Source organism: Mastigoproctus giganteus, chromosome 11, assembly GCF_048544385.1.
Source record: "Mastigoproctus giganteus isolate SK-2022 chromosome 11, ASM4854438v1, whole genome shotgun sequence".
NCBI classification, from domain to species: Eukaryota; Metazoa; Arthropoda; class Arachnida; order Uropygi; family Thelyphonidae; genus Mastigoproctus; species Mastigoproctus giganteus.
In genome coordinates, this window is record NC_143585.1 from 152,602,107 (window position 1) to 152,628,093 (window position 25,987).

General features: G+C 38.1%; 1 protein-coding gene across 1 annotated transcript in view; it reads left to right on the forward strand.

The window, feature by feature from the left end:
* Window positions 1–25,987, forward strand: part of LOC150078519 (uncharacterized) — a 541,829-nt gene that overhangs the window by 372,228 nt on the left and 143,614 nt on the right. The window contains exon 8 of the mRNA XM_090384590.1: window positions 8,694–8,818. Within this exon, the coding sequence (XP_090240716.1) occupies window positions 8,694–8,818 (125 nt within the window). The remainder of the gene's footprint in view (window positions 1–8,693; window positions 8,819–25,987) is intronic.

Consider the following 25,987-nt stretch of genomic DNA (forward strand, 5'->3'; position numbering starts at 1 on the left):
TGGTAGTTACCTGCTTCAGTAAATCCCACTTCAGCACACTGTGATCACTGCCACCTAGTGGTTCCTGTATCTGCAGATTCTTAATGCATGAAGAATCACCACTGATAATCAAATCAAGAGTATTGCTCCCTCTAGTTTCCTCCTGAACATGCTGATTTAGAAAACAATCATCCAATAAATCCACAAAAGCCTTGTTAGTGTGTTAGTGACTAGCCCCCCAACTCCAGTCAATATCTGGGAAATTAAAATCCCCCATTATAAGACTCTCTGATTTACTGGGCCACTCTATTTCCCTGTACTTGCATGTACATCAATTCTTATTATACTCATCAGAGTCATTATGCCTATTGCACACTCCTACTCTCAATTTTGATCTCCCAGTGCTTATGTCACAACAAACTGACTCGACACTGTACTGTCCAGCGATGTTGACTGGCTTCACTTCCTTGGATTTTATGTGTTTCTTAACTAATAGCATAATCCCTCCTCCCTTCTATCCTGTCTATCCTTTCTGTAGACGTTGTACTCTCCAAATTCCAGTTCTGCATTACTTATATCTGTGTGACACCACGTCTCTGATATCCCAACAATATCCGCCTTTGAGGCTTTGAGCAATACCTCAAATTCATCAAATTTATTTACCAAACTCCTAGCATTGGTGTACATGCAAGTATACATGCACCTGTTCTTTTTCTTAGCTACCCTAACACAACCCATGTGTTTATTTGTACCACAATGACTCCCAGCAGTCTCTGAAATATCCTGCACCTTATTTTTCAGGGTTCTGCTCATTCCAATAGAAGCAGTGCAAGAATCACTTTCACCTCTGCCAGTGGCTACTGTTAACCTATTATTCCTTGTATCCCCCCCCCAATCTAGCAGTTTTCCGACCCACCTAACACTGCCTCAATAGCATCAGCAAACATTCTTGCACCCTTTCTATTTAAGTGTATCCCATCCCTGTAGAAGCAGTGTCTCCTGTTAACAAGTACAGACCAGGCTGAAAAAAATTCTACCCCTTTAACCTTTCATAATCTTTCCACGGCCGAATTGATTGACAGGGCTCTCATCATATAGTCCCTCCTATCGTGTCTGGGTAGAATTGCAGACACTTTCAAATTCAACCCTAATTCACGGCTTTTTTTTTTTTTTTTTCAACAGTGACCTGTACTTCTTAAGTAATTCCGCTGGTCTTCTACTCTTAATATCATTAGTGCCAACGTGTACAACTATATCATCTTTTGTGCCCTTAAAAGATGATATCCACTCTACAACATCATCAACCTTTGTCCCTGGCAGACATACCTTGGTCCTAGAACCAGGATCTAGAAAAGTTGAGCAGAAGGGCTGAGAGGTGGAAAATGAAGTTTAACATTGACAAATGTAAAGTACTTCATATGGGAAGCAGTAATCTCAGAGTAACATATCAGCTCTGTAATACTGCACTGACAGTGGCAGAGAATGAAAAGGACCTGGGGGTAATTGTGCAGGCAGATATGAAGTTTTCTGAGCAGTATAGAGTCTGCAAGAGTAACTCATGATGTCTTGTCATTGATATACAGGAAAACACTGCTGTAGAATTGGAACAATGTTACATTAAAGGCCGTTTATTGCTGTAGATAAAGGGCTGTTTGTGTTGATGAAGACAGAGTCATTATCAGTGGGCAGTGTTCTTCTTCGACTAATGTTAATAGTTGAATCCTCCAAGGATTCAGTGCTGGGCCTATTGTTGTTGCTAAATTTATTAATTATATTGATATTGATTTTGCATAATGTATAAGCAAAACATCTAAGTTTTTAGATTTATATGAAGATTGGCAGGGTGGTTAATTGCAGTAATCTGGGCATGCTATCAGAACAAGATTTAATGAAATTAGGCTGATCAACTAAGAATTGGTAGTTGATGTTTACCTCTGACAAAGGTAAGGTACTGCACATGAATAACAGATAATTGTTGATGTTGTTTGTGATTTTATGACACAACAGCTGATTCAGCTATATTGTGCCTATTCAGGTTTTGCTTTTACTGGTTAGGTTGTTACTAATGTTGGTGTGTTAGATATGGTTGGTAAGATTTATTAAATTGAGGAAAGTAAAGAGTTTGTTTATGTCTGATTGTTCTTCAAGTATAACTCGAAGAGTTAGTGGTTCATGCTGGCGGGGTATTCAGTATCGTGGGCACTGTCGGATTACATGCTTTACTGTTAGTTGAGAATGATACTGAGGACATTATTGAGCATCATGTTTTATTGTGTGTTAAGAGTGCATTAACCGTGCGTGTTCAGTGTGAAGCTGGGCTGACTAGCATTAGCATTAGTAGAGGCATATGATGCAAGAAAGCAAGCTTATGCAGCATCAGCCAAAAAAAAAAAAAAAAAAAACCCTTCCACTTCACCCTTCCGTTTGTTCGAAATACCTGTCCAGCTGAGCCTTAAATTTATTTAGGCTATCAACTTCCATGACAAGGGATGGAAGTCTGTTCCACCAACCAACTACCCGCTGGCTAAAGGCAAATTTCCGCACATATATCCTACATCTGCCTTTCCTCAATTTGAATTTATGCCCTCTCAGGTGATTATTCTGAGCAAGAGGAAGAATCCCATCAGCATTGAGCATGCTCAAGCCATTCAAGGCTTTATACACCTCAGTCAGATCACCTCACCAGTGCCTAGTCTCCAGACACTGAAATTTGCAAAACTTAAGCTTTTCTTCATAAGAGTAACCCTTTGTTCCATTCACTAATCTTGTTGCCCTTCTCTGTACTTGTTCCAGCAGCTCTGCATCCTTCTTGAAATGAGGCCTCCAGACCTCTATACAGTACTCAAGGTGTGGCCTCACCATTGCTTTATACAAGGGCATAATCACCTCCTTATCCCTGCTAGGAAAATTCCTGTATATCATTGACAAGACACCATGAGCTACTCTTGCAGCCCATTTGCACTGCTCAGAGAACTTCATATCTGCCTGCACAATTACCCCCAGGTCCTTTTTATTCTCTACCACTGGTCAGTGTAGTACCACAGAGTTGATACATTGCTCTGGTGTTGCTATTTCCCATATGTAGTACTTTACATTTGTCAATGTTAAACTTCATCTGCCACCTCTTAGCCCATCTGCTCAACCTTTCCAGATCCTATTGTATCAGCATAGCATCAGTAGTGTCCTTAACAACCCTGCCAACCTTTGTATCATCTGCAAACTTGGACATTAAGCTTCATGTACCATCATCAATGTCATTTATAAATACAGAAAACAGTAATGGACCCAACACTGAACCCTAATGGACTCCACTGATAACATTAATCTGCGATGAGCAGTGTCCATTGATTACTACTCTCTCTATTCTCCCCCTCAACCATCCCTTTATGCATAGCAGCAATTTCCCTCCAATGCCACACTGCTCCAATTTGTGCAGCAGTTTTCCATGAGCAAGAGTATCAAAAGCCTTTCTAAGATCCAAATATATAATATCAATGTTATTCCCTCATGCAGTTCTTTTGTGACTGCATCATAGTATCCAATCAAATTGGTAAGGCAAGACTTTCCTTTAACAAAACCATGCTGTGTCCGATCTATAACTGAAGTCGTGTCTACATGATCCAGAAATGCATTTTAATCAGTGCCTCTGTTAATTTTCCTGGAACAGAAGTTAAATTCACAGGTCTATAATTACTTGTGTCAGCCTTTGATCCTCCTTTGTGAATTGGGGTCACATTTGCATCTCCAGTCTGTGGGTACCTCCCCTGAGTCCAAGGAAGCTCTCATAATTATGGCTAAGGGTTTGCTTACTTCCTCTGCTGCCTCCTTTAATATAACTGGATAGATCCCATCCACCCCGGGTGCCTTTCTTGTGTTTATCTTCAACAATTTCTCCTCCACTTTACTCTCAGTTATTACAAGATTCACTAGCTTACTGCCAGAGTTGAATACACCTCTTGCGTTCCCCTCGCTGAATAACTGCTCATGTGTGAATGTCGATGCAAAATATTCATTTAGTTTGTTAGTTCATCAACAGTTGAATCATCCATATCAAGTGGACCAATCTGATTAATCCCCTTCCTTCTAGAGTTTACATAAGTAAAGAACTCTTTGCTGTTTTTTTTGCATCCTTTGCCAAAGATTTCTCTTAATCAGACTTCGACTGCCTAACCTCCTTTGTAACTTGATTACAGAGCAGCTTATATCTATCATAGGCTTCTGTGTCACATGTTAATTTATATGTATCCCATGCATTTTTCTTGTCTGCCATATTTCCCATTAGTTCATCTGACATCCATTTAGGCCTAAACCTTGAACTATATTTCTTAGTTGGTATGTAAAGCCTAGTAGCTTCCAAGATAAGTTCTTTGAATGCTTTCCATTTTGAATTTGCTGTTGGTAACATCATCAGATGGTCCCACTGTATAGAATTTAAATACTGTCTCAGACCATCGTAGTTGCCTTTATGAAAGCAAAAACCCTTCACTTTACCCCTGATGGTAGTTATCTCTTTGAGTAAATCCCACTTCAGCACACTGTGATCACTGCCACCTAGTGGTTCCTTTATCTGCAGATTCTTAATGCATGAAGAATCACTACTGATAATCAGATCAAGAGTATTACTACCTCTAGTTGCCTTCCGAACATGCTGATGTGGAAAACAATCATACAATAAATCCACAAAAGCCTTGCTAGTGTGTGAGTGACCAACCCACCAATTCCAGTCAATATCTGGGAAAGTAAAATTCCCCCATTATAAGACTCTGTGATTTACTGGCCCACTCTATTTCCCTGTACAGTTTCTTATTATACTCCTCAAAGCCCTTAGGCCTATTGCACACTCCTACTCTCAATTTTGTTCTCCCAATCCATATGTCACACCAAACTAACTCGACACTGCACTGTCCAGCGATGTCGACTGGCTTCACTTCCTTGATTTTTTTGTTTCTTAACTAATAGCATAATCCCTCCTCCCTTCCTATCCTCTGTCCTTTCTGTACGCATTGTTCTTCCCAAATTCCAGTTTTGCATTCCCAAATCTCTGTGACACCATGTCTCTGATATCCCAACAATATCTGCCTTTGATGTTTTGAGCAATACCTCAAATTCATCGAATTTATTTAACAAACTCCTAGCATTGGTGTACACACAAGTATACATGCACCTGTTTCTATTCTTAGCTACCCTAACACAACCCATGCATTTACTTGTACCGCAGTGACTCCCAGCAGTCTCTGAAATATCCTAGAAGCAGTGCAAGAATCACTTTCACCTCTGCCAGTGGCTACTGTCAATCTATTGGTCTTTGTGTCCCCCCAAGCTAGCAGTTTTCTGACCCACCTAACACTGCCTCGATAGCAACTGCAAATATTCTTGCACCCTTTCTATTTAAGTGTATCCCATCCCTGTAGAAGCAGTCTCTTCTGTTAACAAGTACAGACCAGGCTGAAAAAAATTTTACCCCTTGAGCCTTGCACAATCTTTCCAGGGCCAAATTGATCGACAAACCGCTCACCATATACTCCCTCCTATTGTGTCTGGGCAGAATTGCAGACACTTTCAAATTCAACCCTAATTCACGGCTTTTTTTCAACAGTGAACTGTACTTGTTAAGTAATTCTGCTGGTCTCCTACTCTTAATATCATTAGTACCAACGTGTACAACTCTATCACCTTTTGTGCCCTTAAAAGATGATATCCGCTCTACAATGTCATCAACCTTTGCCCCTGGCAGACATACCCTGGTCCTTTTCCACCTATCCTTTTTATAAAGCATGTTTCCCGTTTCCCTGACAATAGAGTCACCAATAGCTACTAGTTCCTGTGGGACCAGCCGATTCTGCCTTGGGGGTTGCCGCTGTGTTGCGTGATGACCAAGTGCAAGCTCTGGCGTTGATGTGGGCAGCTGAGAGCTTGATGGGGCCCTCAGTTTAGATCCTCCGAGGACATCCACCCCATAACAATGCTGAGTTGTCGTCTGATTTCCTTATACATTTCCTTTAGTTCTGCAAATTGCAGCATCTGGAGATTTGGAACCTGTGAGGTGATCTGATTGAGGTGTTTAGTGCATTGAATTGATTGATAATCAATAACTTCAAATTGAGTAAGCATAGCTTCAAATTGAGTAAGGATGGTTGCAGAATATATGTGCGGTAGTTTATCTTTAACCAGTCCAGTGATTGATTGTTGGAACAAACTTCCATCCCTTTTTGTGGAAGTGGATAGATTAAATAAATTCATAGATGACCTAGATAAAGTAATGAAGGAAATGGAAAGATGAATTGGGAAGTTTTTTTTTTTTTTTCTGTTTTAGTCCCTAGAGCAAAGTTTCCGGCATCCCCTCCCCCCATACTTCCGCTTCAACCCATGCACGGTACTAAGTACTATAGGTTTTTGATACCTTTCGTGTTTGGGGTTTTCATAAAAAAAAACAAAACAAAAAGCTTGCTTTCTTGCCACATATTCCGCTACAAATACCAATACTAATAACTCTGTATGATATTGTTTTCGGTCTTCTGTTCAGTAAATTTTCTGCATATTTTGGATTGTACATTACATTCAAATGTATTCATTTCAAACTCTTTTTTTTATAAAGTATTCAATTTGGTTGGGCTACTCAATAATGAAAATTCTATTTTTCAGTCCGACTGGTTGTTTTAGATGTTCTTCCGGGAATTTCTGGTAATAACAAGCAGATTTTAAATAATGATATTTATACAATAGAATGCAGTTTGTAATAAAAATGTTATTTATATTGAAAATTTCATAAGGAAAACAATTTCCTTGTCAACAGATTTAACTTAACTGATTAAATAAAATTTTGAAGCATTATTATAAAGAACTACTTCTTCCAGTGAATTTGTCTGTTCCACTTATAAATATGGGACACTATAAGCAGGCAACATTAATGATCTTGATCATTAAAAAGCATCAATTTCCTTCTTTAATTTTGTAAAGTAAAAATGGCAGGGTTTTTGTAAATTTGAAAGGGTGCTTGCCCTTATTATTAATAATAATAATAATAATGACAAGCACCCTTTCAGTTTGTGGGATGTAAAAAAAATGATGCCTGTGCAGAGGATGAATAAATGGGCCCCCATCTCCGAAAATTCATAATGTGGGTTATGTCCTAGAGCATGAAACAAGTGCCATTTGAAAATCAAAACTCAACCTTTGGGGAAATAGGGACTGCCACCTTTACAATCTGTGGTATAAATAGTGACATAGACAGGCATTAGTATAACCAAGAGTAGATATAAGCCCATGTGTAGTAGAGAAGAATATAAATTGTGATATGTTGGCTTAATAATCATAGAGCTAGACATGCCTGTTCTTGTATGTGATATTTAATTAATATAAGAATGACCCATTTAATATAAATGGATCGTTTGAGTCATTCATTCATGGACCATCTCAGTTGTATTGGCTGTTATTGCTGTTTTCTCTATTCTTTGGAAATGTGAATCAGAGAAAAATCATACCATGTAAAGGACTTAGTTTAAATTTGGCAAAACTGCTTTAAAGCTACCTTAATTTAAGCATGATGAACCTCTACTTATTATAGCATTTAGAGATGAGATAAAGTTAATACCAGGAAGCACAATTCAATTAATGTTAAGTTACTTTCAAGCAAATGTGTTTGTAAAGTACCAGATACGTGTATAAGTTATCTTACATTCTAAGAAAAAAAAATTGAAATTAGGGCGTATTTCTTTTTTTGCATTGCATAATCTTTTCTGTGTTTATTGCAATTATGAAAATATCAACTCAAAATAAAGTTTATTTCAACTTCAAAATAAATTTCATATTAATTGTGAATATAAAGTTTTCTTTTGGTGTGGCACTTAAGCTTGTTTCTTTTTAGCAAATGTTTAATTCTTGGAAAAATTTTTGAAAGGACATTCGCACTTCTTCCTGAAGAGACAGTAGATGATTTCTTTCTTTTGTTTTAGTGTTTGTAAAACATGTGAAATTTTTTTTTTTACTTTTGGTGTTTTCTTTGTTTTCTTTAATCTTTGTCAGACCTGAAAAAGCTTGTTCACAGAGGTAAGAAGTTGAAAACTAGAGTATCTGTTCATTGCCTTTTTTGAGGTAACAGGATACACCTTTGTTAATGAAATGTAATACATATCAGGTCATTGAAATTTATTGATATTTATTTTACATGTCACTGAAATTTATTGATATTTATTTTACATGTCACTGAAATTTATTGATATTTATTTTACATGTCACTGAAATTTATGTTCAAAGTGCAGTTGCCTTGTAGTCTGTTGTTCTGCTTTTCTTGCCAACTTAGCAAATTTTGTGAGAACTCAACCAAAGGGCTTTTGTAATCCATTTATATATTTCTGATGACAAAGAAATAAAACATTGCCTATACATTTCTGTCAGTGATTCAAAGTGACTGCTAATTAATGGGATAACTGACTTTTAATCGATCTGCCTCTGAATGACATAATATCATAAACATTTAAATCTGTCAACTTGAACGGTTTCCCAAAAACTCTGAATTTATTGTTGAAACCCAGGTGTGTGTTTTTGTTTCTGCCCTGCAATATGGTTTTTAAGTGCTCATAAGTATCTGCTTAATAGGCTGGTTTCAGTAGCCATCTTTTTTAATTTGTTAAAATAAAAATTGAGTTAAGTTAAATTAAAAATGAAATTGGTTAAATTGAAAGAGTATTTCGTCTAATCATCTTATTAAACTTCAGAAACTGAAAAATCCTTCTCATGTTGGCCCTTATGATGCTCTTGTTGTGAGATCTGAAAATTCTTCCTTGAATTTCTTTCTGAGGAATGGCTTTACAGATGACATTATTCTTAACAGCAGATTCCGGTGAGTGAACAGATTATTATAGCCATTAAATATATATCCATTATATCTTCCCCCCCTTGTTTTTCTTAAATATTATATTTTGTATTTGCTGTGTTAGAAGTGAATTGAGTGCGAAGGCAAATATGAGAAAATTAACATCAAAATATATAACATTATCAACTCTTTAGGAAAATCATTTCCTTCTACATATTCACCAGTCTTAATTACTTCTATTAAATACTTATAATTTTATTGACAATATACCTGTTCAGTAAATGAGCTTTGATATCATTTTATTGTTGGCATCTGTACCTTTAAATTAATTTATTTATAGGCATCTGTTTTGTCCATGATGGCATTGTGTGTGTACAAGGGGATGTGGCCCACAACCCCCTTTCTATGCCATTCAGTATATTCATAATTGTACTTTTAAAATGGTGTGAGGAAGTGGGTCTTTCCTTGAAGCAAGTAATCTAAGAACGCTAACCTCTTCATTTCCTTATCCCTCTGTCAAATCAGTGTTTAAATTTATTGAAACAGCCCTATAGATGGATGTTTGTTCCAATAACTTATTGCTCAACCCTGGCTGAAAACAAAGTTTCTTCACATCTGTTGTGCCATCCTTTTGTTTTAAGTATATGTTCCCTTACTTCTCTGACAAGGTAAAGATGCCATCAGCATTAAGTCTACTCATCCCATTTGAAGCTTTAAACAGTTCAGCTTTCAAAATTTTAAATCAATAAAGGGAAGTTTAATTCGGAAAAATATACAGTAGAACCAGGATAAGAAGTTTTCCAAAGGACTGGAGGTTTAGAACTTCTTATGCGAGAAATCTTCTTAGAAGGGAAAATGACCTAAGGGTATGAAATATTAACTAACACAAATAAAAATGAACAAAAATGAAAAGATGCACGTATAACTTAAAGATCACTTTTAAGTACTATTTCAGAATTTATAATGTATTTTACTCTGCCTACGGGAAACATTTTTAAACAGGATTTCTGATTGCTGAACATTCTGTTCATTAAACTCATTACCAAATGTTCATTACCAAGTTAGAAGGATGAGCTCCATTGAAGTTTCAACATACCTTAAAAGGTCATAATTACAATAAGACAGAGCAACAATCCACCAAGTAATTCAGAACTGTTCAGAAAAATCAGAACTTAACAGAAAATTCTTCACATGGTCGACACTATCCTATTATGGATATCAATGAAAACAATTGCAATATGTCACTTCCATTATATCAAAATGTTTATACTAAAATTGTTTTAGGGCTGAAAGCCTCAGACTACGAAAAAGTCACTAATCGAACAAGTTAGTGCGTAGCATCATTTTAGTTCATAGTAAATCACCGAAGTAGGTGGCATTGTTTTTGTGATATCTCATATTGTGAATGCCTTTACAACAAGTTTCCCTGATATTGCACTACTTAGAATAAGCAATGCTTTGACACTGGATTCTCGAGTAGGCAACACTTCGCCAGAGGATTCTTGGTGTAGTATCCGCCGAAAATAAGTAATGTTTGTCTTCTCCATTGGTGAAGCATTGCTTATTGGTGCAGTATCAGGGCAATTCGTTGTGAAGGCATTCACAATGTAACAAAAACAATGCTATTTCACCTGCTTCTGTGGTTTACTATGAAATAAAACGATGCTTGGCACTAACTTGTTCGATTACCAAAATGTTTATACTGTTTAATATTTTTTTTAATATTAAAAATAAAGAATTTCTATATATAAAAAACATTAAGTGGGAATACATCATTATAATAATATACTGTGTGTTCTTTATCACAAACTTTTTATGCAGGAAAACTTTTTACCCGGGAAACTCCTTACGCGAGAAAATAATACATTAAAATATTTAGAGGTGAAATTGGGGCTTAAGAAACCAAACCTAGTATAGGGGAAAACTTCTTATGCAGGAATTTCTTATCTGGGTTCTACTGTATTTTCCTTTATTTTAAGAAAATTGTAGGTAGGTAGGTAGATACTAGTATGATTTGTAGGAAGGGTATGATTCTGTTATAACAGTGCAGAGTAAAGCAGAAATTTTAGTTAACAAATGCAAAAACATACTCTTACCAAGAAAGACTTCAATTCTATGTATTAATTCTGGAAACTAGGCACCTATGAGTCATCCCAATTTAAGTGTTTAAAGTAATTTAAAGGAAGTAAATGCTAATGGTACCGCGAGGCTCTTTTTGAATAATACGCACACACAGAAGGGAACATAAATTTGAATTTAAAAATGATGGAGAGGAAAGCTGAAATTTCAACTTTTTTGAGCCATAATCAGATGGTATGATGATAGGTAGAAGTGTTTCATTTGAATTTCTAAGCTGTATTCCAATGGGCATCTGTTCTGCAATTATTTGGAAACAGATAAGATAAAGCAGCACATACTCAAATATTGTTAGACTATTCATACGTTAATGGACACATTATTTGAATTTTGTTATTAGAATTTCTGCTGGCTTCAGCATTCTGCACATGACAGTCTGGAGAAGATTAAACATAAAAGGACTATACTCTTACCACTCCAGAAATTCAACTTTTTGAATTTGAGGACATAAGTAACTGTTTAGAATTCAGGCAATGGTTTACTGCACATTTTTCATTTTTTTCACTAGTGAGGAATATTTTATTGGCAAATGAGTCAATAACCCTGCAAATTTAGAAATTGATGCAATTGATAGCTGTGATTCTCTTAGAAAAAGTCAGTAGGATAGGCTGATTGTAGTTGGAAATGGATGTCTTTTAGAAAATGTTTATTTGGGAAATAAATGAAGTTTCGAGAAGCTTAGAACTTTTCATAGATAAGTTTGATTTATTTTATTTTCGGTCTGTAGAAAAAGTAGAAGCATGGAGTATGCTGCATGAATTAATGAAATTTTTTTGATATCACATAATCCTAAAAAATATTCCCAACTACTTCATATAATGTTGGCTTCCTACATAACATGGCATCCATGGAGAATATTCTAGCTAGTGACTGCTGGGAGCCTACTTAGAACCCTTCCAGTCAATAGCTGGAAGAGTAGGGTCAGTGAGATTAAACGCCAGCTGAACCAGTTGCCTTCTAGACAATTAACAATAGCTTTGTCCCAGCAGACTATCTAGTGTCTGCACTGCAAAAATTGATGTAGAGCTGTACCCTAGCTGTACAGCTTGTATCCGAGCTGTATCCTAGGTGATAGATGACACTTGTCAACCAGTGCAATACCACCATTTTGCTTATTGGAGGCTTGAAGTGGTGGAACCCAAGTTTAGTCTCCAGAGCTAAGGTAAATTGCAGCCATTATCAACCCACTGCAGGAGGGAAGCCTCTGCAACAATTCATGCTGAGGGAAATGGACCATAATATGCCATGCTGGTCCAGTGTGGGTTGGCAGATTGACCGTATTTATCAGTCAGGGGCTTGAGCCCTGGTCTATTCAAAGAGCCTGTGCTACTGCACTCCTGCTCCTGACACACTCAGCTATAGAGGTGGCTAACTTAAAGTCAACCCTTCCCCATCTCTTCCATCATTAGCATTAGCATTAGCAGAGGCATATGATGCAAGAAAGCAAGCTTATTCAGCATCAGCCAAAAAAAAAAAAAAAAAAACCCACTCCCATTTCACCCCTCCGTTCGTTCGAAATACCTGTCCAGTTGAGCTTTAAATTTGTTTAGGCTATCAACTTCAACAAGTGATGGAAGTCGGTTCCACCAACCAACCACCCGCTGGCCAAAGGCAAATTTCCGCACATCTATCCGACATCCGTCCTTCCTCAATTTGAATTTATGCCCTCTGAGGTGATTATTCTGAGAAAGATGAAGAATCCCATTGGCATTGAGCATGCTCAAACCATTCAAAGCCTTATACACCTCTATCAGATCACCTCGCCGGTGCCTAGTCTCCAAACTCTGTAATTTGCAAAACTTAAGCCTTTCTTCGTAAGAGCAACCCTTTGTTCCATTTACTAATCTTGTTGCCCTTCTCTGTACCCGTTCCAGCAGCTCTACATCCTTCTTGAAATGAGGCCTCCAGCCCTGTATACAGTACTCAAGATGTGGCCTTACCATTGCCTTATACAAGGGAATAATCACCTCCTTATCCCTGCTAGAAAAATTCCTGTATATCATTGACAAGACACCATGAGCTACTCTTGCAGCTCGTCTGCACTGCTCAGAGAACTTCATATCTGCCTGCACAATTACCCCCAGGTCCTTTTCATTCTCCACCACTGTCAGTGTAGTACCGCAGAGTTGATACGTTGCTCTGGGGTTACTGTTTCCCATATGCAGCACTTTACATTTGTCAATGTTAAACCTCATTTGCCACCTCTCAGCCCATCTGTTCAACCTTTCCAGATCCTGTTGCAGCAGCATAGCGTCAGTATTGTCCTTAACGACCCTGCCAACCTTTGTATCATCTGCAAACTTGGACATTAAACTTGATATCCCATCATCAATATCATTCATAAACACCGAAAACAACAACGGACCCAACACTGAACCTTGAGGAACTCCACTAATAACATTAGTCCACGTTGAGCAGTGTCCATTGATTACCACTCTGTCTTCTGCCACTCAACCATCCCCTTATCCATAGCAGCAATTTGCCTCCAATGCCACACTGCTCCAATTTGTGCAGCAGTCTTCCATGTGCAACAGTATCAAAAGCCTTTCTAAGATCCAAATATATAATATCAAAGTTATTCCCTGCATCCAGTTCTTTTGTGACTACATCATAGTATCCAATCAAATTGGTCAGGCAAGACCTGCCCTTAACAAAACCATGCTGCGTCTGAGCTATAACTGAATTCTTGTCTAGATGATCCTGCAGTGCTTCTTTAACCAGTGCCTCCATTAATTTACCTGGAACAGAAGTTAAACTAACAGGTCTATAATTACTTGTGTCAGCCTTTGATCCTCCTTTGTGAATTGGGGTTACATTTGCACATCTCCAGTCTATGGGTACCTCCCCTGAGTCCAAAGAAGCTCTCATAATTATGGCTAGGGGTTTGCATACTTCCTTTGCTGCCTCCTTTAATATAACTGGATAGATCCCATCCACCCCAGGTGCCTTTTTTATGTTTATCCTCAACAATCTCTCCTCCACTTTCCTCTCAGTTATTACAAAATCATCCAGCTCACTGCCAATGTTTACTTTACCTACATCATTCTCCTTCCTGAATAACTCCTCATGCGTGAATGTAGATGCAAAATACTCGTTTAGATTGTTAGCCACCTGAGCAGGATCCTCAACTGTTGAACCATCAATATCCAGTGGACCAATCTGATTCTTCCCTTTCCTTTTCGAGTTCAAGTATGTAAAGAACTCTTTTCTGTTTTTGTTTGCATCCTTTGCCAAGGATTTTCCATAGTCTGCCTTTGCCTGCCTAATCTCCTTTGTGACTTGGTTACAGACCAACTTATATCTATCATAGGCTTCCATGTCACCCATTAATTTGTATGTATCCCATGCATTTTTCTTCTCTGCCACATGTGTCATTAGTTCATCTGAAAACCATTTAGGCCTAAACCTTGAACAATATTTCTTAGTTGGTATGTAAAGCCTGGTAGCCTCCAAGATTAGTTCCTTGAATGCTTCCCATTTTGAGTTTGCTGTTGGTAACATCATCAGTTGGTCCCACTGTATAGAATTTAAATACTGTCTCAGACCATCATAGTCGCCTTTACGAAAACAAAAACCCTTCCCTTTACCTCTGATGGTAGTTACCTCCTTGAGTAAATCCCACTTCAACACACTGTGATCACTGCCACCTAGTGGTTCATTTATCTGCAGGTTCTTAATGCATGAAGAATCACTACTGATAATCAGATCAAGAGTATTGCTCCCTCTTGTTGCCTCACGAACATGCTGATGTAGAAAACAATCATCCAATAAATCCACAAAAGCCTTGCTAGTGTGCGAGTGACCAACCCACAAATTCCAGTCAATATCTGGGAAATTAAAGTCCCCCATTATAAGACTCTCTGATTTACTGGCCCACTCTATTTCCCTGTACAATATCTTATTATACTCATCAGAGTCATTAGGCCTATAGCACACTCCTACTCTCAATTTTGATTTCCCTATGCTTATGTCACACCAAACTGACTCGACACTGCCCTGTCCATCGATGTCGACTGGCTTCACTTCCTTGGACTTTATGTGTTTCTTAATTAATAGCATAACCCCTCCTCCCCTCCTGACCTGTCTATCCTTTCTATACACATTTCTATCCAGTTCCGCATTACTTATATCTGTGTGACACCACGTCTCTGATATCCCAACAATATCTGCCTTTGATGTTTTGAGCAATACCTCAAATTCATCAAATTTATTTACCAAACTCCTAGCATTGGTGTACACGCAGGTATACATGCACCTGTTTCTATTCTTAGCTACCCTAACACAACCCATGCGTTTACTTGTACCGCAATGTCTACCAGCAGTCTCTGAAATATCCTGCATCTTGTTTTTTAGACTTCTGCTCATTTCAATAGAAGCAGTGCAAGAATCACTTCCACCTCTGCCACTGGCTACTGTTAATCTATTAGTCCTTGTATCCCCCCCAACTAGCAGTTTTCCGACCCACCTAACACTGCCTCGACAGCATCAGCAAAAATTCTTGCACCCTTTCTATTTAAGTGTATCCCATCCCTGTAGAAGCAATCTCTCCTGTTAACAAGTACAGTCCAGGCTGAAAAAAATTCTACCCCTTGAGCCTTGCACAATCCCTCCAGGGCCGAATTGATCGACAAGGCTCTCATCATATACTCCCTCCTATCGTGTCTGGGCAGAATTGCAGACACTTTCAAGTTCAACCCTAATTCACGGCTTTTTTTCAACAGTGACCTGTACTTGCTAAGTAATTCCGCCGGTCTCCTACTCTTAATATCATTAGTGCCAACGTGTACAACTATATCACCTTTTGTGCCCTTAAAAGATGATATCCGCTCTACAACGTCATCAACCTTTGCTCCTGGCAGACATACCCTGGTCCTATGCAGTATGACTGATGACTTTTGAGGTTATGATGGATATCATGGCAAGATCCAATCTTCCTTACATTTCAAGGGTAAAGCTCTAAAACGGTGTTCACACATTGGCTGCCAAACCTATTGTATGTCAAGAATCATTATGTCAAGAATCTGGGTATATTCTTACCATGTGTAAAATTTCACTACTTCATACAGCATGAAGTAATAAAATTTTCCCACTTTTTTTTACTATTCAGTACACCATGAATTGTCAAACTAATAGAGTAAGCTTATCTGCAAAAAGATCTAAACTTCCAAAACACTTCCTAGTTCAGTTCACAAATATACATGGTCTCAGTTCTAATGTCAATGATGTCCATTTCCACTTGCAGTCTGCCAAACTTCATTTACTTCTTCTGTCAAAATCTCAGTTATCGGTTGATTCGACTACTGCTCATCTCAGTTGCCCAAATTATTCGCCATATGATTCCTTTCGCCTCATGCTGTGTTGATATAGATGGACAGTGCACTGTTGAGTCAGTTTGGTGTGACATAAGCACTGCAAAAGCAAAAATAAGAGTAGGAGTGTGTTATAGGCCTAATGACTCGAATGAGTACAATGAACAATTGTACAGAGAAATAGAGTGGGCCAGTAAATCAAAATGTCTTATAATGGGGGATTTTAACTTCCCAGATATTGACTGGAACTTGTGGGTTGGTCACTCACACACTAGTCAGACTTTTGTGGATTTATTGGATGATTGTTTTCTGCAGCAGCATGTTCGAGAGGCAACCACAGAAAGTAATACTCTTGATCTGGTTATCAGCAGTGATCATTCGTGTATTAAGAATTTGCAGATAAAGGAACCACTAGGTGGCAGTGATCACAGTGTGCTGAAGTGGGATTTACTCAAAGAGGTAACTACCGTCAGGGGTAAAGGAAAGGGTTTTTGCTTCCGTAAAGGGGAGTACAGTGGTCTCAGACAGTTTTTAAATTCTGTACAGTGGGATCGACTGACGATGTTACAAACAGTAAATTCTAAGTGGGAAGCATTCAAGGAATTAATCGTGGAAGCTACTAGACTTTTCATACCGATGAAGAAATATTGTTCAAGGTTTAGGCCTAAATGGTTATCAAATGAACTAATGAGACTCGTGACAGAGAAGAAAAATGCATGGGATGCATATAAATTATCAGGCGACGCAGAAGCCTGTAGCAGATATAAGCTAGTCTTTGTAATCAGGTCACAAAGGAGGTTCGGCAGGCAAAGGCGGATTACGAGAAATCTTTGGCAAAAGATGCTAAGAAAAACAGCAAGGATTTCTTTACTTATATAAACTCTAAAAGGAAGGGGCTGAATATGATTGGTCCACTTGACATCGATGGTTCGACTGTTGATGATCCTGCTCAGATAGCAAACAAACTGAATGAGTATTTTGCATCTACATTCACACGTGAGGAATCATTACAGTTTGAAAATGGAAGAAGGTTATCAAATTGTAGCAGTGTGCTTAATGATTTTGTAATAACTGAGAGCAAAGTGGAGGAGAAATTGTTGAAGTTAAACATAAGAAAGGCACCTGGGGCGGATGGGATCTATCCAGTTATATTAAAGGAGGCGGCAAAGCAACTAAGCAAACCCTTAGCCATAATTATGAGAGCATCCTTGGATTCAGGGGAGGTTCCCACGGACTGGAGATGTGCAAATGTATCCCCAATTCACAAAGGAGGTTCGAAGGGTGACACGAATAATTACAGACCAGTTAGTTTAACTTCTGTTCCGGGTAAAATAATGGAGTCACTGGTTAAAGATGCATTGCAGGATCATCTAGACAAGACTGCAGCAATAATTCAGACACAGCATGGGTTTGTTAAGGGAAAGTCTTGTCTGACAAATTTGATTGGTTATTATGATGTGGTCACAAAGGAACTGGATGCAAAAAATAATTTTGATATCATATACTTGGATTTCAGGAAAGCTTTTGACACTGTTGCGCATGGAAGACTACTGTACAAATTGGAGCAGAATGGTATTAAGGGTAAGTTGCTACAATGGATAAAAGGATGGTTAAGTGGGAGAAGACAGAGGGTGGTAATCAATGGGTGCTGCTCTTCGTGGACTAATGTTATTAGTGGAGTCACACAGGGTTCGGTGTTGGGTCCACTGTTGTTTTGTATATTTATCAATGATATTGATGAAGGTATATCAGGCTTAATGTCGAAGTTTGCAGATGACACGAAGGTTGGCAGGGTTGTTAATGACAGTAATGGCAGTGTGCTACTGCAACAGGATCTAGATAATTTGGGCAGATGGGCTAAGAAGTGGCAACTGAAGTTTAACCTTGACAAATGCAAAGTATTGCATATGGGTAGAAGTAACCCCAGAGAAACGTACCAACTGTGTGGTACTACACTTAAGGTGGTAGAAAATGAAAAAGACCTGGGAGTAATTGTGCAGTCAGATATGAAGTTTTCTGAGCAATGTAGACAGGCTGCTAGGGCAGGTCATGGGGTTTTGTCAATGATATATAGGAATTTTGCTAGCAGGGAAAAGGAGGTGATTGTCCCTCTGTATAAGGCAATGGTCAGGCCATGCCTTGAGTACTGCGTACAGGTCTGGAGGCCTCATTTTAGGAAGGATGTAGATTTGCTTGAGCGTGTACAGAGAAGAGCAACACGATTGGTGAGGGGAATGAAGGGATCCTCTTACCAAGAGAGGCTTAAATTCTGCAAATTGCAGTGGCTGGAGACTAGGCACCTGCGCGGTGATCTGATTGAGGTCTATAAGGCCTTGAATGGGTTGAGCACGCTGAATTCTGATGGGATCCTCCCACTTGTTCAGAATACGAACCTACGGGGACATAAGTTCAAATTAAGAAAGGATAGATGTAGAATAGATGTGCGGAAATTTGCCTTTAGCCAGCGGGTGGTTAATTGCTGGAACAAACTTCCATCTGTCGTTGTGGAAGTTGATAGGTTAAATAAATTTAAGGAGGAACTGGACAGGCAATTGGAGGGTATGGTGTGATTTTTTTTTTTTTTTTGGTTGATGCTGCATAAGCTCCTACACTTGCTTTCTTGCATCAAGTGCCACTACTACTACTACTACTACTACTACTACTACTACTACTATATATACTGTGCATATGTGCATTCCAATATTCCCTCTCAGAGACTTGGTAATTTGTAATCTCCTCTTTTTGACCTTCTCTGGCTTAAAATCTCTCTACCTCATTTTGTCAAATTCATCTGTTGTCTCTACCGTTCTCCCAACTCCACTAATCACTTGGAGCTCTTTGACTTCCTCTCTTTGCAACTTGACTTTCTCCAGTCCAACTTTCCTAATAGTGAGGTAATATTCCATGGTTATTTTAAAGTTCACAACTCCAGCTGGCTTCCGTTTTCTAGTCACACCGACCCAGCTGGTCGAGATGCTGAGTGTTCCGCAGGCTCTTTCTGTTATAACGTGTGAGCTTACCCGTGTGCTGCTGGTTCTATCTTGCTATCAATCAAAGCTCTGTGAATTACACACCTGCCAGTAAGAATGCACGCTAATATGTGTATCCAGAAAATTTGGGTTTCATATGATAGTCCAGTAGTTTGGATTAGGACAAAAACCTTGTGCCCTCAAGACTCTCTCAGACTGACACTGAGAGCAAGCTCACAGCATCGAAGATTGCATTGTGATTTCACTCAAAAATCTTTCTTTCTAATTGGATCTTTGAGACCTGCTTAACTATGGTTCATAATCAATGATCTACTCAGTGAGTTATGTGTAGCAGAGAAATGTCACTTGGCAAAATGATCAACAAAACAAGGTTTATTACACATATTAATCACAGAAATAGTTACAAAAGAACCGGTCAAAGTTTTAGCATAATTGGCAATTGATTGCTTGGAAACTAACTGAATAGCAGGTATAATCTTGCTGCTACTAGTATTACAATTTTACAGTGTTCTTCGTGTTGGCACTTCCACCATTACTCTCATGTGTATTCACAATGGCTGGATCGGTCATACCATACAACTATTCTACTGTTAGAATAAGGTTATATGTCAACTTGACAATTATAATTAGTATTTTTGACAACTAGGTCATTAAGTCTCCTTATCTGTTAAATTCTAATTACTAAAAGTAGATAAAAAATTGTCAGAATGTGTCTATGAGAAGAGAGGTCAGTGGGTATGGATAAATTAAAGGTGGGAGAGTAGGATTAACTTGATAGGAGTAGTTGGTTCTTAAAAAGGCTAGTCAACCTACCCACAAATTGTCATTCTTCTTTGACACTTCTGGCTTCGACTCTTTGCTCCATAAGTATGGTTTTGGGGATATCTGCTCAATTGACAAGATCTGCGATCTTCCTCAGTTTTCTTTATCTGGCGCTCTTTAAGGCTCTCTAGAAAAACTCTTCAAATTCCGTAAACTCTTGAATCTAATCAGTGACTTCCAAATCTCTTCTCACCACTCTGAACACTCCAAAATCTACCGAAAGAAGTCCTTTGGGTAGATTTTGGATCCTTCAAAATACACTCAAAGACTCCCACAACTCGGAATCCTCCGAAATCTACCCAAGTTTCCCATGACCTTTTCTGATTTCACGGGTTAATTATGTGGGGCAAAGAATTACACTTAGGGACTGTCAACTTTTGGGATTTGACACTACTAAAAATGATATGTTATATGTAGAAGGGAAATCTCATATTTGTGTAGGGCAGTATCTTTTGTTTTACAATCGCGGTCATCGAACATAAATCAATACACTTTTACATATAGAATTTTGAAATGACAGTCAATGTTTATCGGACTTGATTGCATAAGATATTATGTCTCTTGTTCTGCTTAATCACTTTTCTCTGACAAAAGTCGCGTTCTCCCCTCATCATTCTTGGGGCTATTATGTGTTCGCTGCCTGCCTACCTGCTATCGGGAGAAGGACCTGACATCACTAATTGACTGGACACTTAACGGAGGTATAATGTTTCAACGACCGCATCCCCTGGGGCGGTGCTGGTTGCACATGCAAAAACAAAAGTGAAACGGAACTAATTCCAATGGAGTAACGCTGCGTTAGTTATACAGGCCACGGAAAAAGTATGGGCACTTTGAGGAATAAATGCTTCTTAAAAGTGAACGAAAGATTGTTCATTTACCTACAAGAATACTGGACAATCCTAACCATACAGCTAACATGCTTGATCTTTTCTCACAAACAACCCTTCTAAGTACATGTCAAAGTGAGTGGTCCTTTAGGCACTTCAGATCACAACTTGGTGATTCTCTGTTCTCCAATGAAGCCTTTATCTCATGACTATTCTCAACCTCGTATTGTTTGGCATTACAAGAATGCAAAATGGGATGACTTGTGAGTTTTCTTTTCTTCTTTTCTTTTGTCAGATTACGGTTTCAAAACTTCTGATGTCAATGTTTCCTCAGATCGTGTCAGTGAAATAATTCTTGTAGGAATGGAATCCTTTATTCCTCACTCCACTTTAAAATCTTGTCCTTTATCTAAACTTTGGTTTTCCAATAAATGTGCTGAGACTGTTCAAGAGAAGAATGTTGCATATCATAATTGGCTCGTTTCCAATTCTTCAGTTTCATTTTCTGCCTACACCAAAGCCCGCAACAATTGTAAAGCCCGTATTAATTAGTCCAAACTAGATTTTGAAGAATGCTTGCCTACCTAATGGTAGGCAAGCATTCTGGTCTCTTGCCAGAATGGTTCTGTTGTCACTGCAGCCAAGGATAAAGCTGACCTGGTAGCATCCCATTTTTCTTCCAACCCATGTATTAATGATCTTGGTAAAACACCTCCCACCATTCCCAGCATGCTCCATTCAATGCCTCCTGGGGTCTTTCCTCAGAAGGATGTCAGAAGGATTTTGACGAACCTTGATGCTAAGAAAGCTCCAAGTCCCAATGATATTTCTCCACTTGTTCTCAAAACCCGTGCTCCTGAACTTACCCCTGTTCTTTGCTGCCTTTTTTTCACTTTCTTATTCCAAACGTGTTTTTCCTTTTTCTTGGAAATTTGTTCATATTCAGCCAGTTCCTAATATACTTCTACTCTTTCTAAGGTAATTGGAAATCAATTAATTGCCATTAAACTTCTTTGAAACCCTCCATCTGATCAAAGATCGCCAGTATGGATTCTACCAATGTCGATCCACTTGTGATATTCTGGCTTATGTTACCCATTTATGGACAAATTCAATGGAAAAGTTTGGTGAAACACAAGCAGTTGTTCTTGACATCTGAAAGCTCATGTGTGGCATAAAGGTCTTCTAAACAAGCTTCCATCTTATGGTTTGTCAACTGTGTTTTGTAATTGGTTATCAAGTTTTCTCTCTGACCACTCACTGAGGGTGATGGTAGATGGCTGTCTGCCTTCTAACGTCTCCACTAATGGCGGTGTCCCCCAAGGTTGTGTTTGGCATAAAGGTCTTCTAAACAAGCTTCCATCTTATGGTGTGCCAACTGTTTTTAGTAATTGGTTATCCAGTTTTCTCTCTGATCGCTCACTGAGGGTGATGGTAGATGGCTCTCTGATGGCGGTATCCCCCAAGGTTCAGTTCTTTCCCTCACGCTTTTCCTCTTGTATATTAATGACCTTCTTCTATTGACTGGAAATTCTATCCATAGTTTTGCCAGTTCAAGAAACCTTGCCTTGCTCAATCAGCTTAAATTTCTCGAACATCCGTTACCATTTCCTTAAATGCCGATCTCCAAGTAATTCTCCAGTGGGGCAAAGAAAACGTAATTGATATCAATCTTTCTAAAACTCAGTGTTGTGTTATATCTCACAGAAAGGATTATTCTGCTCCTATGCTTATCTTTGATGACACTTCAATTTCTAGGCACGATGATATATCTCTTTTGGGGATTACTCTTACTACTAATCTCTCTTGAAACAACCACATTACAAATATTGCTTCCTCTGCATTCCAAAAAATTTGGTTTTCTCTTTCACTCTTGGCATTACTTTTCTTCCAAACAGCTGTTCACTCTCTAAAAATTGCAAATCCACCCTACCATGGAATATTGTTCCCATATCTGGGGCTGTCCCCCTGAAACCTCTCTCAGGCTTCTAGATTCCATTCAGAAGAGGGCAGTTAGGTTAATTAATGACTAATCTCTAACAGAGTCTATCAACTCACTGTCTCATAGATGTAATTCTGTTTCTGCTGCATGCCTCTTCTATAGATACTTCCATGGGCACTGTTCTTCTGAATTGGCTTCTATAATTCCCGCTCTCTCTTTCAAAATAGTCCGAACACGTGCCCCCACTAGCCAACATCCATTTACCATCCAACTTCAAACTCACAGAACCAACTTTTTCATCTTCCTCATTTATTCATTCAACTGCCATTTTCTACCTTCCTTCATATGTATTTTCTGAAAATTACAGTCTACAGAAGTTCAAATCTAATTCAACAAATATCTTCTTTCATCTTCTCAGCCTCCAACACAAGCATGGTACTAAGTACTATAGGTTCTAATACCTCTTGGGTTTTTGGTTTTCATTCAAAAAAAAAAAATCCCTTGAAATGTAAATTGATATGATGTCTTTTACTTCTTCAGAAGACATCACTTGTAATTCATAATGGAAGAGGTTATGTTTTCTCAGGCGGCTTTCTTCTGGAGAGTACATATATATTTTACCACTTCAAGCCTCTAGTAAGCTAATCAGTTTTAGTGCATCAGGTGATGAGAGTCATCTAGTATTTTCGGGTGACACTGGCACTCCTCTGTGTTTTGTGGATATAACACCTTGACACCTGCTTATGTTTGTTCATATCTAGCTCTTCCCCTCTATTGTACTAAGTTCATTATTTCAGGCCTTATATATTGGGGGAATATACCCACAGTTACTGACAGTCATCCAATCATGAAGATACAAGTTAAGGATTTGGTTTTCATAGAATGACTAGAATACACTGAAATTAAATTCACATGATAAGTGGTGCCCAGATTTTGGATCCATCAGTGTTTTTGCCTGTCACCACCAAATACGGAGGATGCGGAAAGGTCAGGGAATGACCACCGCATATTCCCGGAGCAATATGGCCTTAGTTGCTAATGCTCCTAAAAAAAAAAAAAAAAAAAAAACCAAAACAAAACAGTGTTTTTGACTCTCTTCATGCTGTGTCTATCCAGTTATATCTGTAAGAATGTTTGCGATAAGCTTTTGGATAAAAGCAATATAATAGATATTATTTTGCTTTGGTCCTTTAGGGGCTGGAGCCAATGCAGTACAGAAATCAAACATTGTCAAGCAGCCATGTTGGATGGTGGTTAAAGAAATGATTGCTTGTTGTGAAACAATAATATAAAGCCTTTAATTTTTTGTTGAAATTTTACTATGGAGAATTTTAACAACTATAAATGGCTGAAGTCCACAGCTGAACTACTTTATTGTAAAGATAAACGGTCGGCTTAAATTAACTGAACATGTACTATCTGCAGAAACACTGACTCCAAAAAATCTGTAAAAAGGTCTGTATCATTAACAAAATGTGACTATACATATCAGTTTGTATGGACTATACATATCAGTGACTATACATATCAGTTTGTATGGGATAGTACTGCTTTCAGGCACTTGACTTGGCATCCTGAAGAGTTAAGTGAAATATCAAATACAGTAAGTTCCTGACTTACATAAGCAAAAGTTATGTAAATTCGGACTTATGTTCACTCAAATTTTTTTTTTTTTTTTTTTTTAGGATTGTAAAATTTAAAACAGTAAAAAAAAAAAAAAAAGCAATCTATAATGCTTCTCTACTGTTACTTATTAACAGTGGTGCCCACTGAAAATAACTAACAGTAGTCTTCTCTACTAGAGAAGCATTACTTATTCAAAGTAATGCAATACCTGGATGCACTACTTCGAATAAGTAAGTAAATAATAAAAAATATATATCTCGTTGTGAAGGTAGTCACAATAACGCTTCCCTAGTAGATGAATAAGTAGGTGACTCTTCTCTAATAGACGAATAAGTAATGCTTCTCTAGTCGAAGAATAAGTAACACTTCTCTACTAAAGAGACAACTAATGCTACTTATTCTCAGTGGTGCCCACTGAGAATAAGTAACATTAGTTGTCTCTAGCAGAGAAGCAGTATCTTGTTGTTGAAGGTAGCCACAATATGCGATACAGTTAAAAACAATGCCTTTACACCTCATACGTAGTTTAATATTATGGTATACAGAGTTAAGAAGAATATTAAATCTAAGACAGAGCATCCGATTGACTTGGGTGACGAGTGCAATGTAGAGTCAGTTTGGTGATATCTAAGCACTGGGAAAACAAAATTGAGACTAGGAGTGTGTTATATGCTTAATGAGTATACCAAACGGCTATACAGGGAATAGAGTGGCCATCAAATCAGAATGACTCATAATGGAAAATTTTAACTTTCCCGATATTGACTGGAATTTGTGAGTTGGTCACTCACATACTACCAAAACGTTTGTGAAAACTGTCTTAATTAAAGACATAGTGTGGGGGGTGGAAAATTCAATTTTTTTGGGGGGGGATAGAATTTAATTAATAAATCTCTTTAATCTTTCAGACCCACCTCTCTTAAATTTGTATTTCCCCGTTTATTTTCCCCCTAATTTACCCCCTCCCACATTAACACCTGACTTGTATATTGCACAGAAGATCACAGATTCTGGGGGAATAAAAGTTCGTGTATGTCTTTTTTTTTTTTTTTTTTTTTTATGAGAACCCCAAACACGAGAGGTATTATAACCTAATTTGCAGAATTTAAGCCTTTCTTCAAAAGAGCACCCCTTTGTTCCTTTCACCAATCTTATTGCCCTTCTCTGTACTTGTTCTAGCAACTCTACATCATTTCTAAAATGAGCAGGTATAATCTCCCATGATGAGATTATAGCTGCTTCCAGGAGATCATCTAATTTTTTTTTTTTTTATGTAAACCCCAAACACAACAGGTATTAGAACCTATAGTACTTAGTAGAGTGCTTGGGCTGGAGGTTGAGAAGACGAAAGAAGATATTTGTTGACATTGGACTTGAACTTCTGTAGACTGCAATTTTCAGGAAATACGTATGAAGGAAGGTTGTTCCAGAAAACGGCAGTTGAATGAATAAATGAGGAAGATGAAAAGTTGGTTCTGTGGGTTTGAAGTTGGACAGTAAATGGATGTTGGCTGGTGGCGGCACGTGTTCGGACTGTTTTG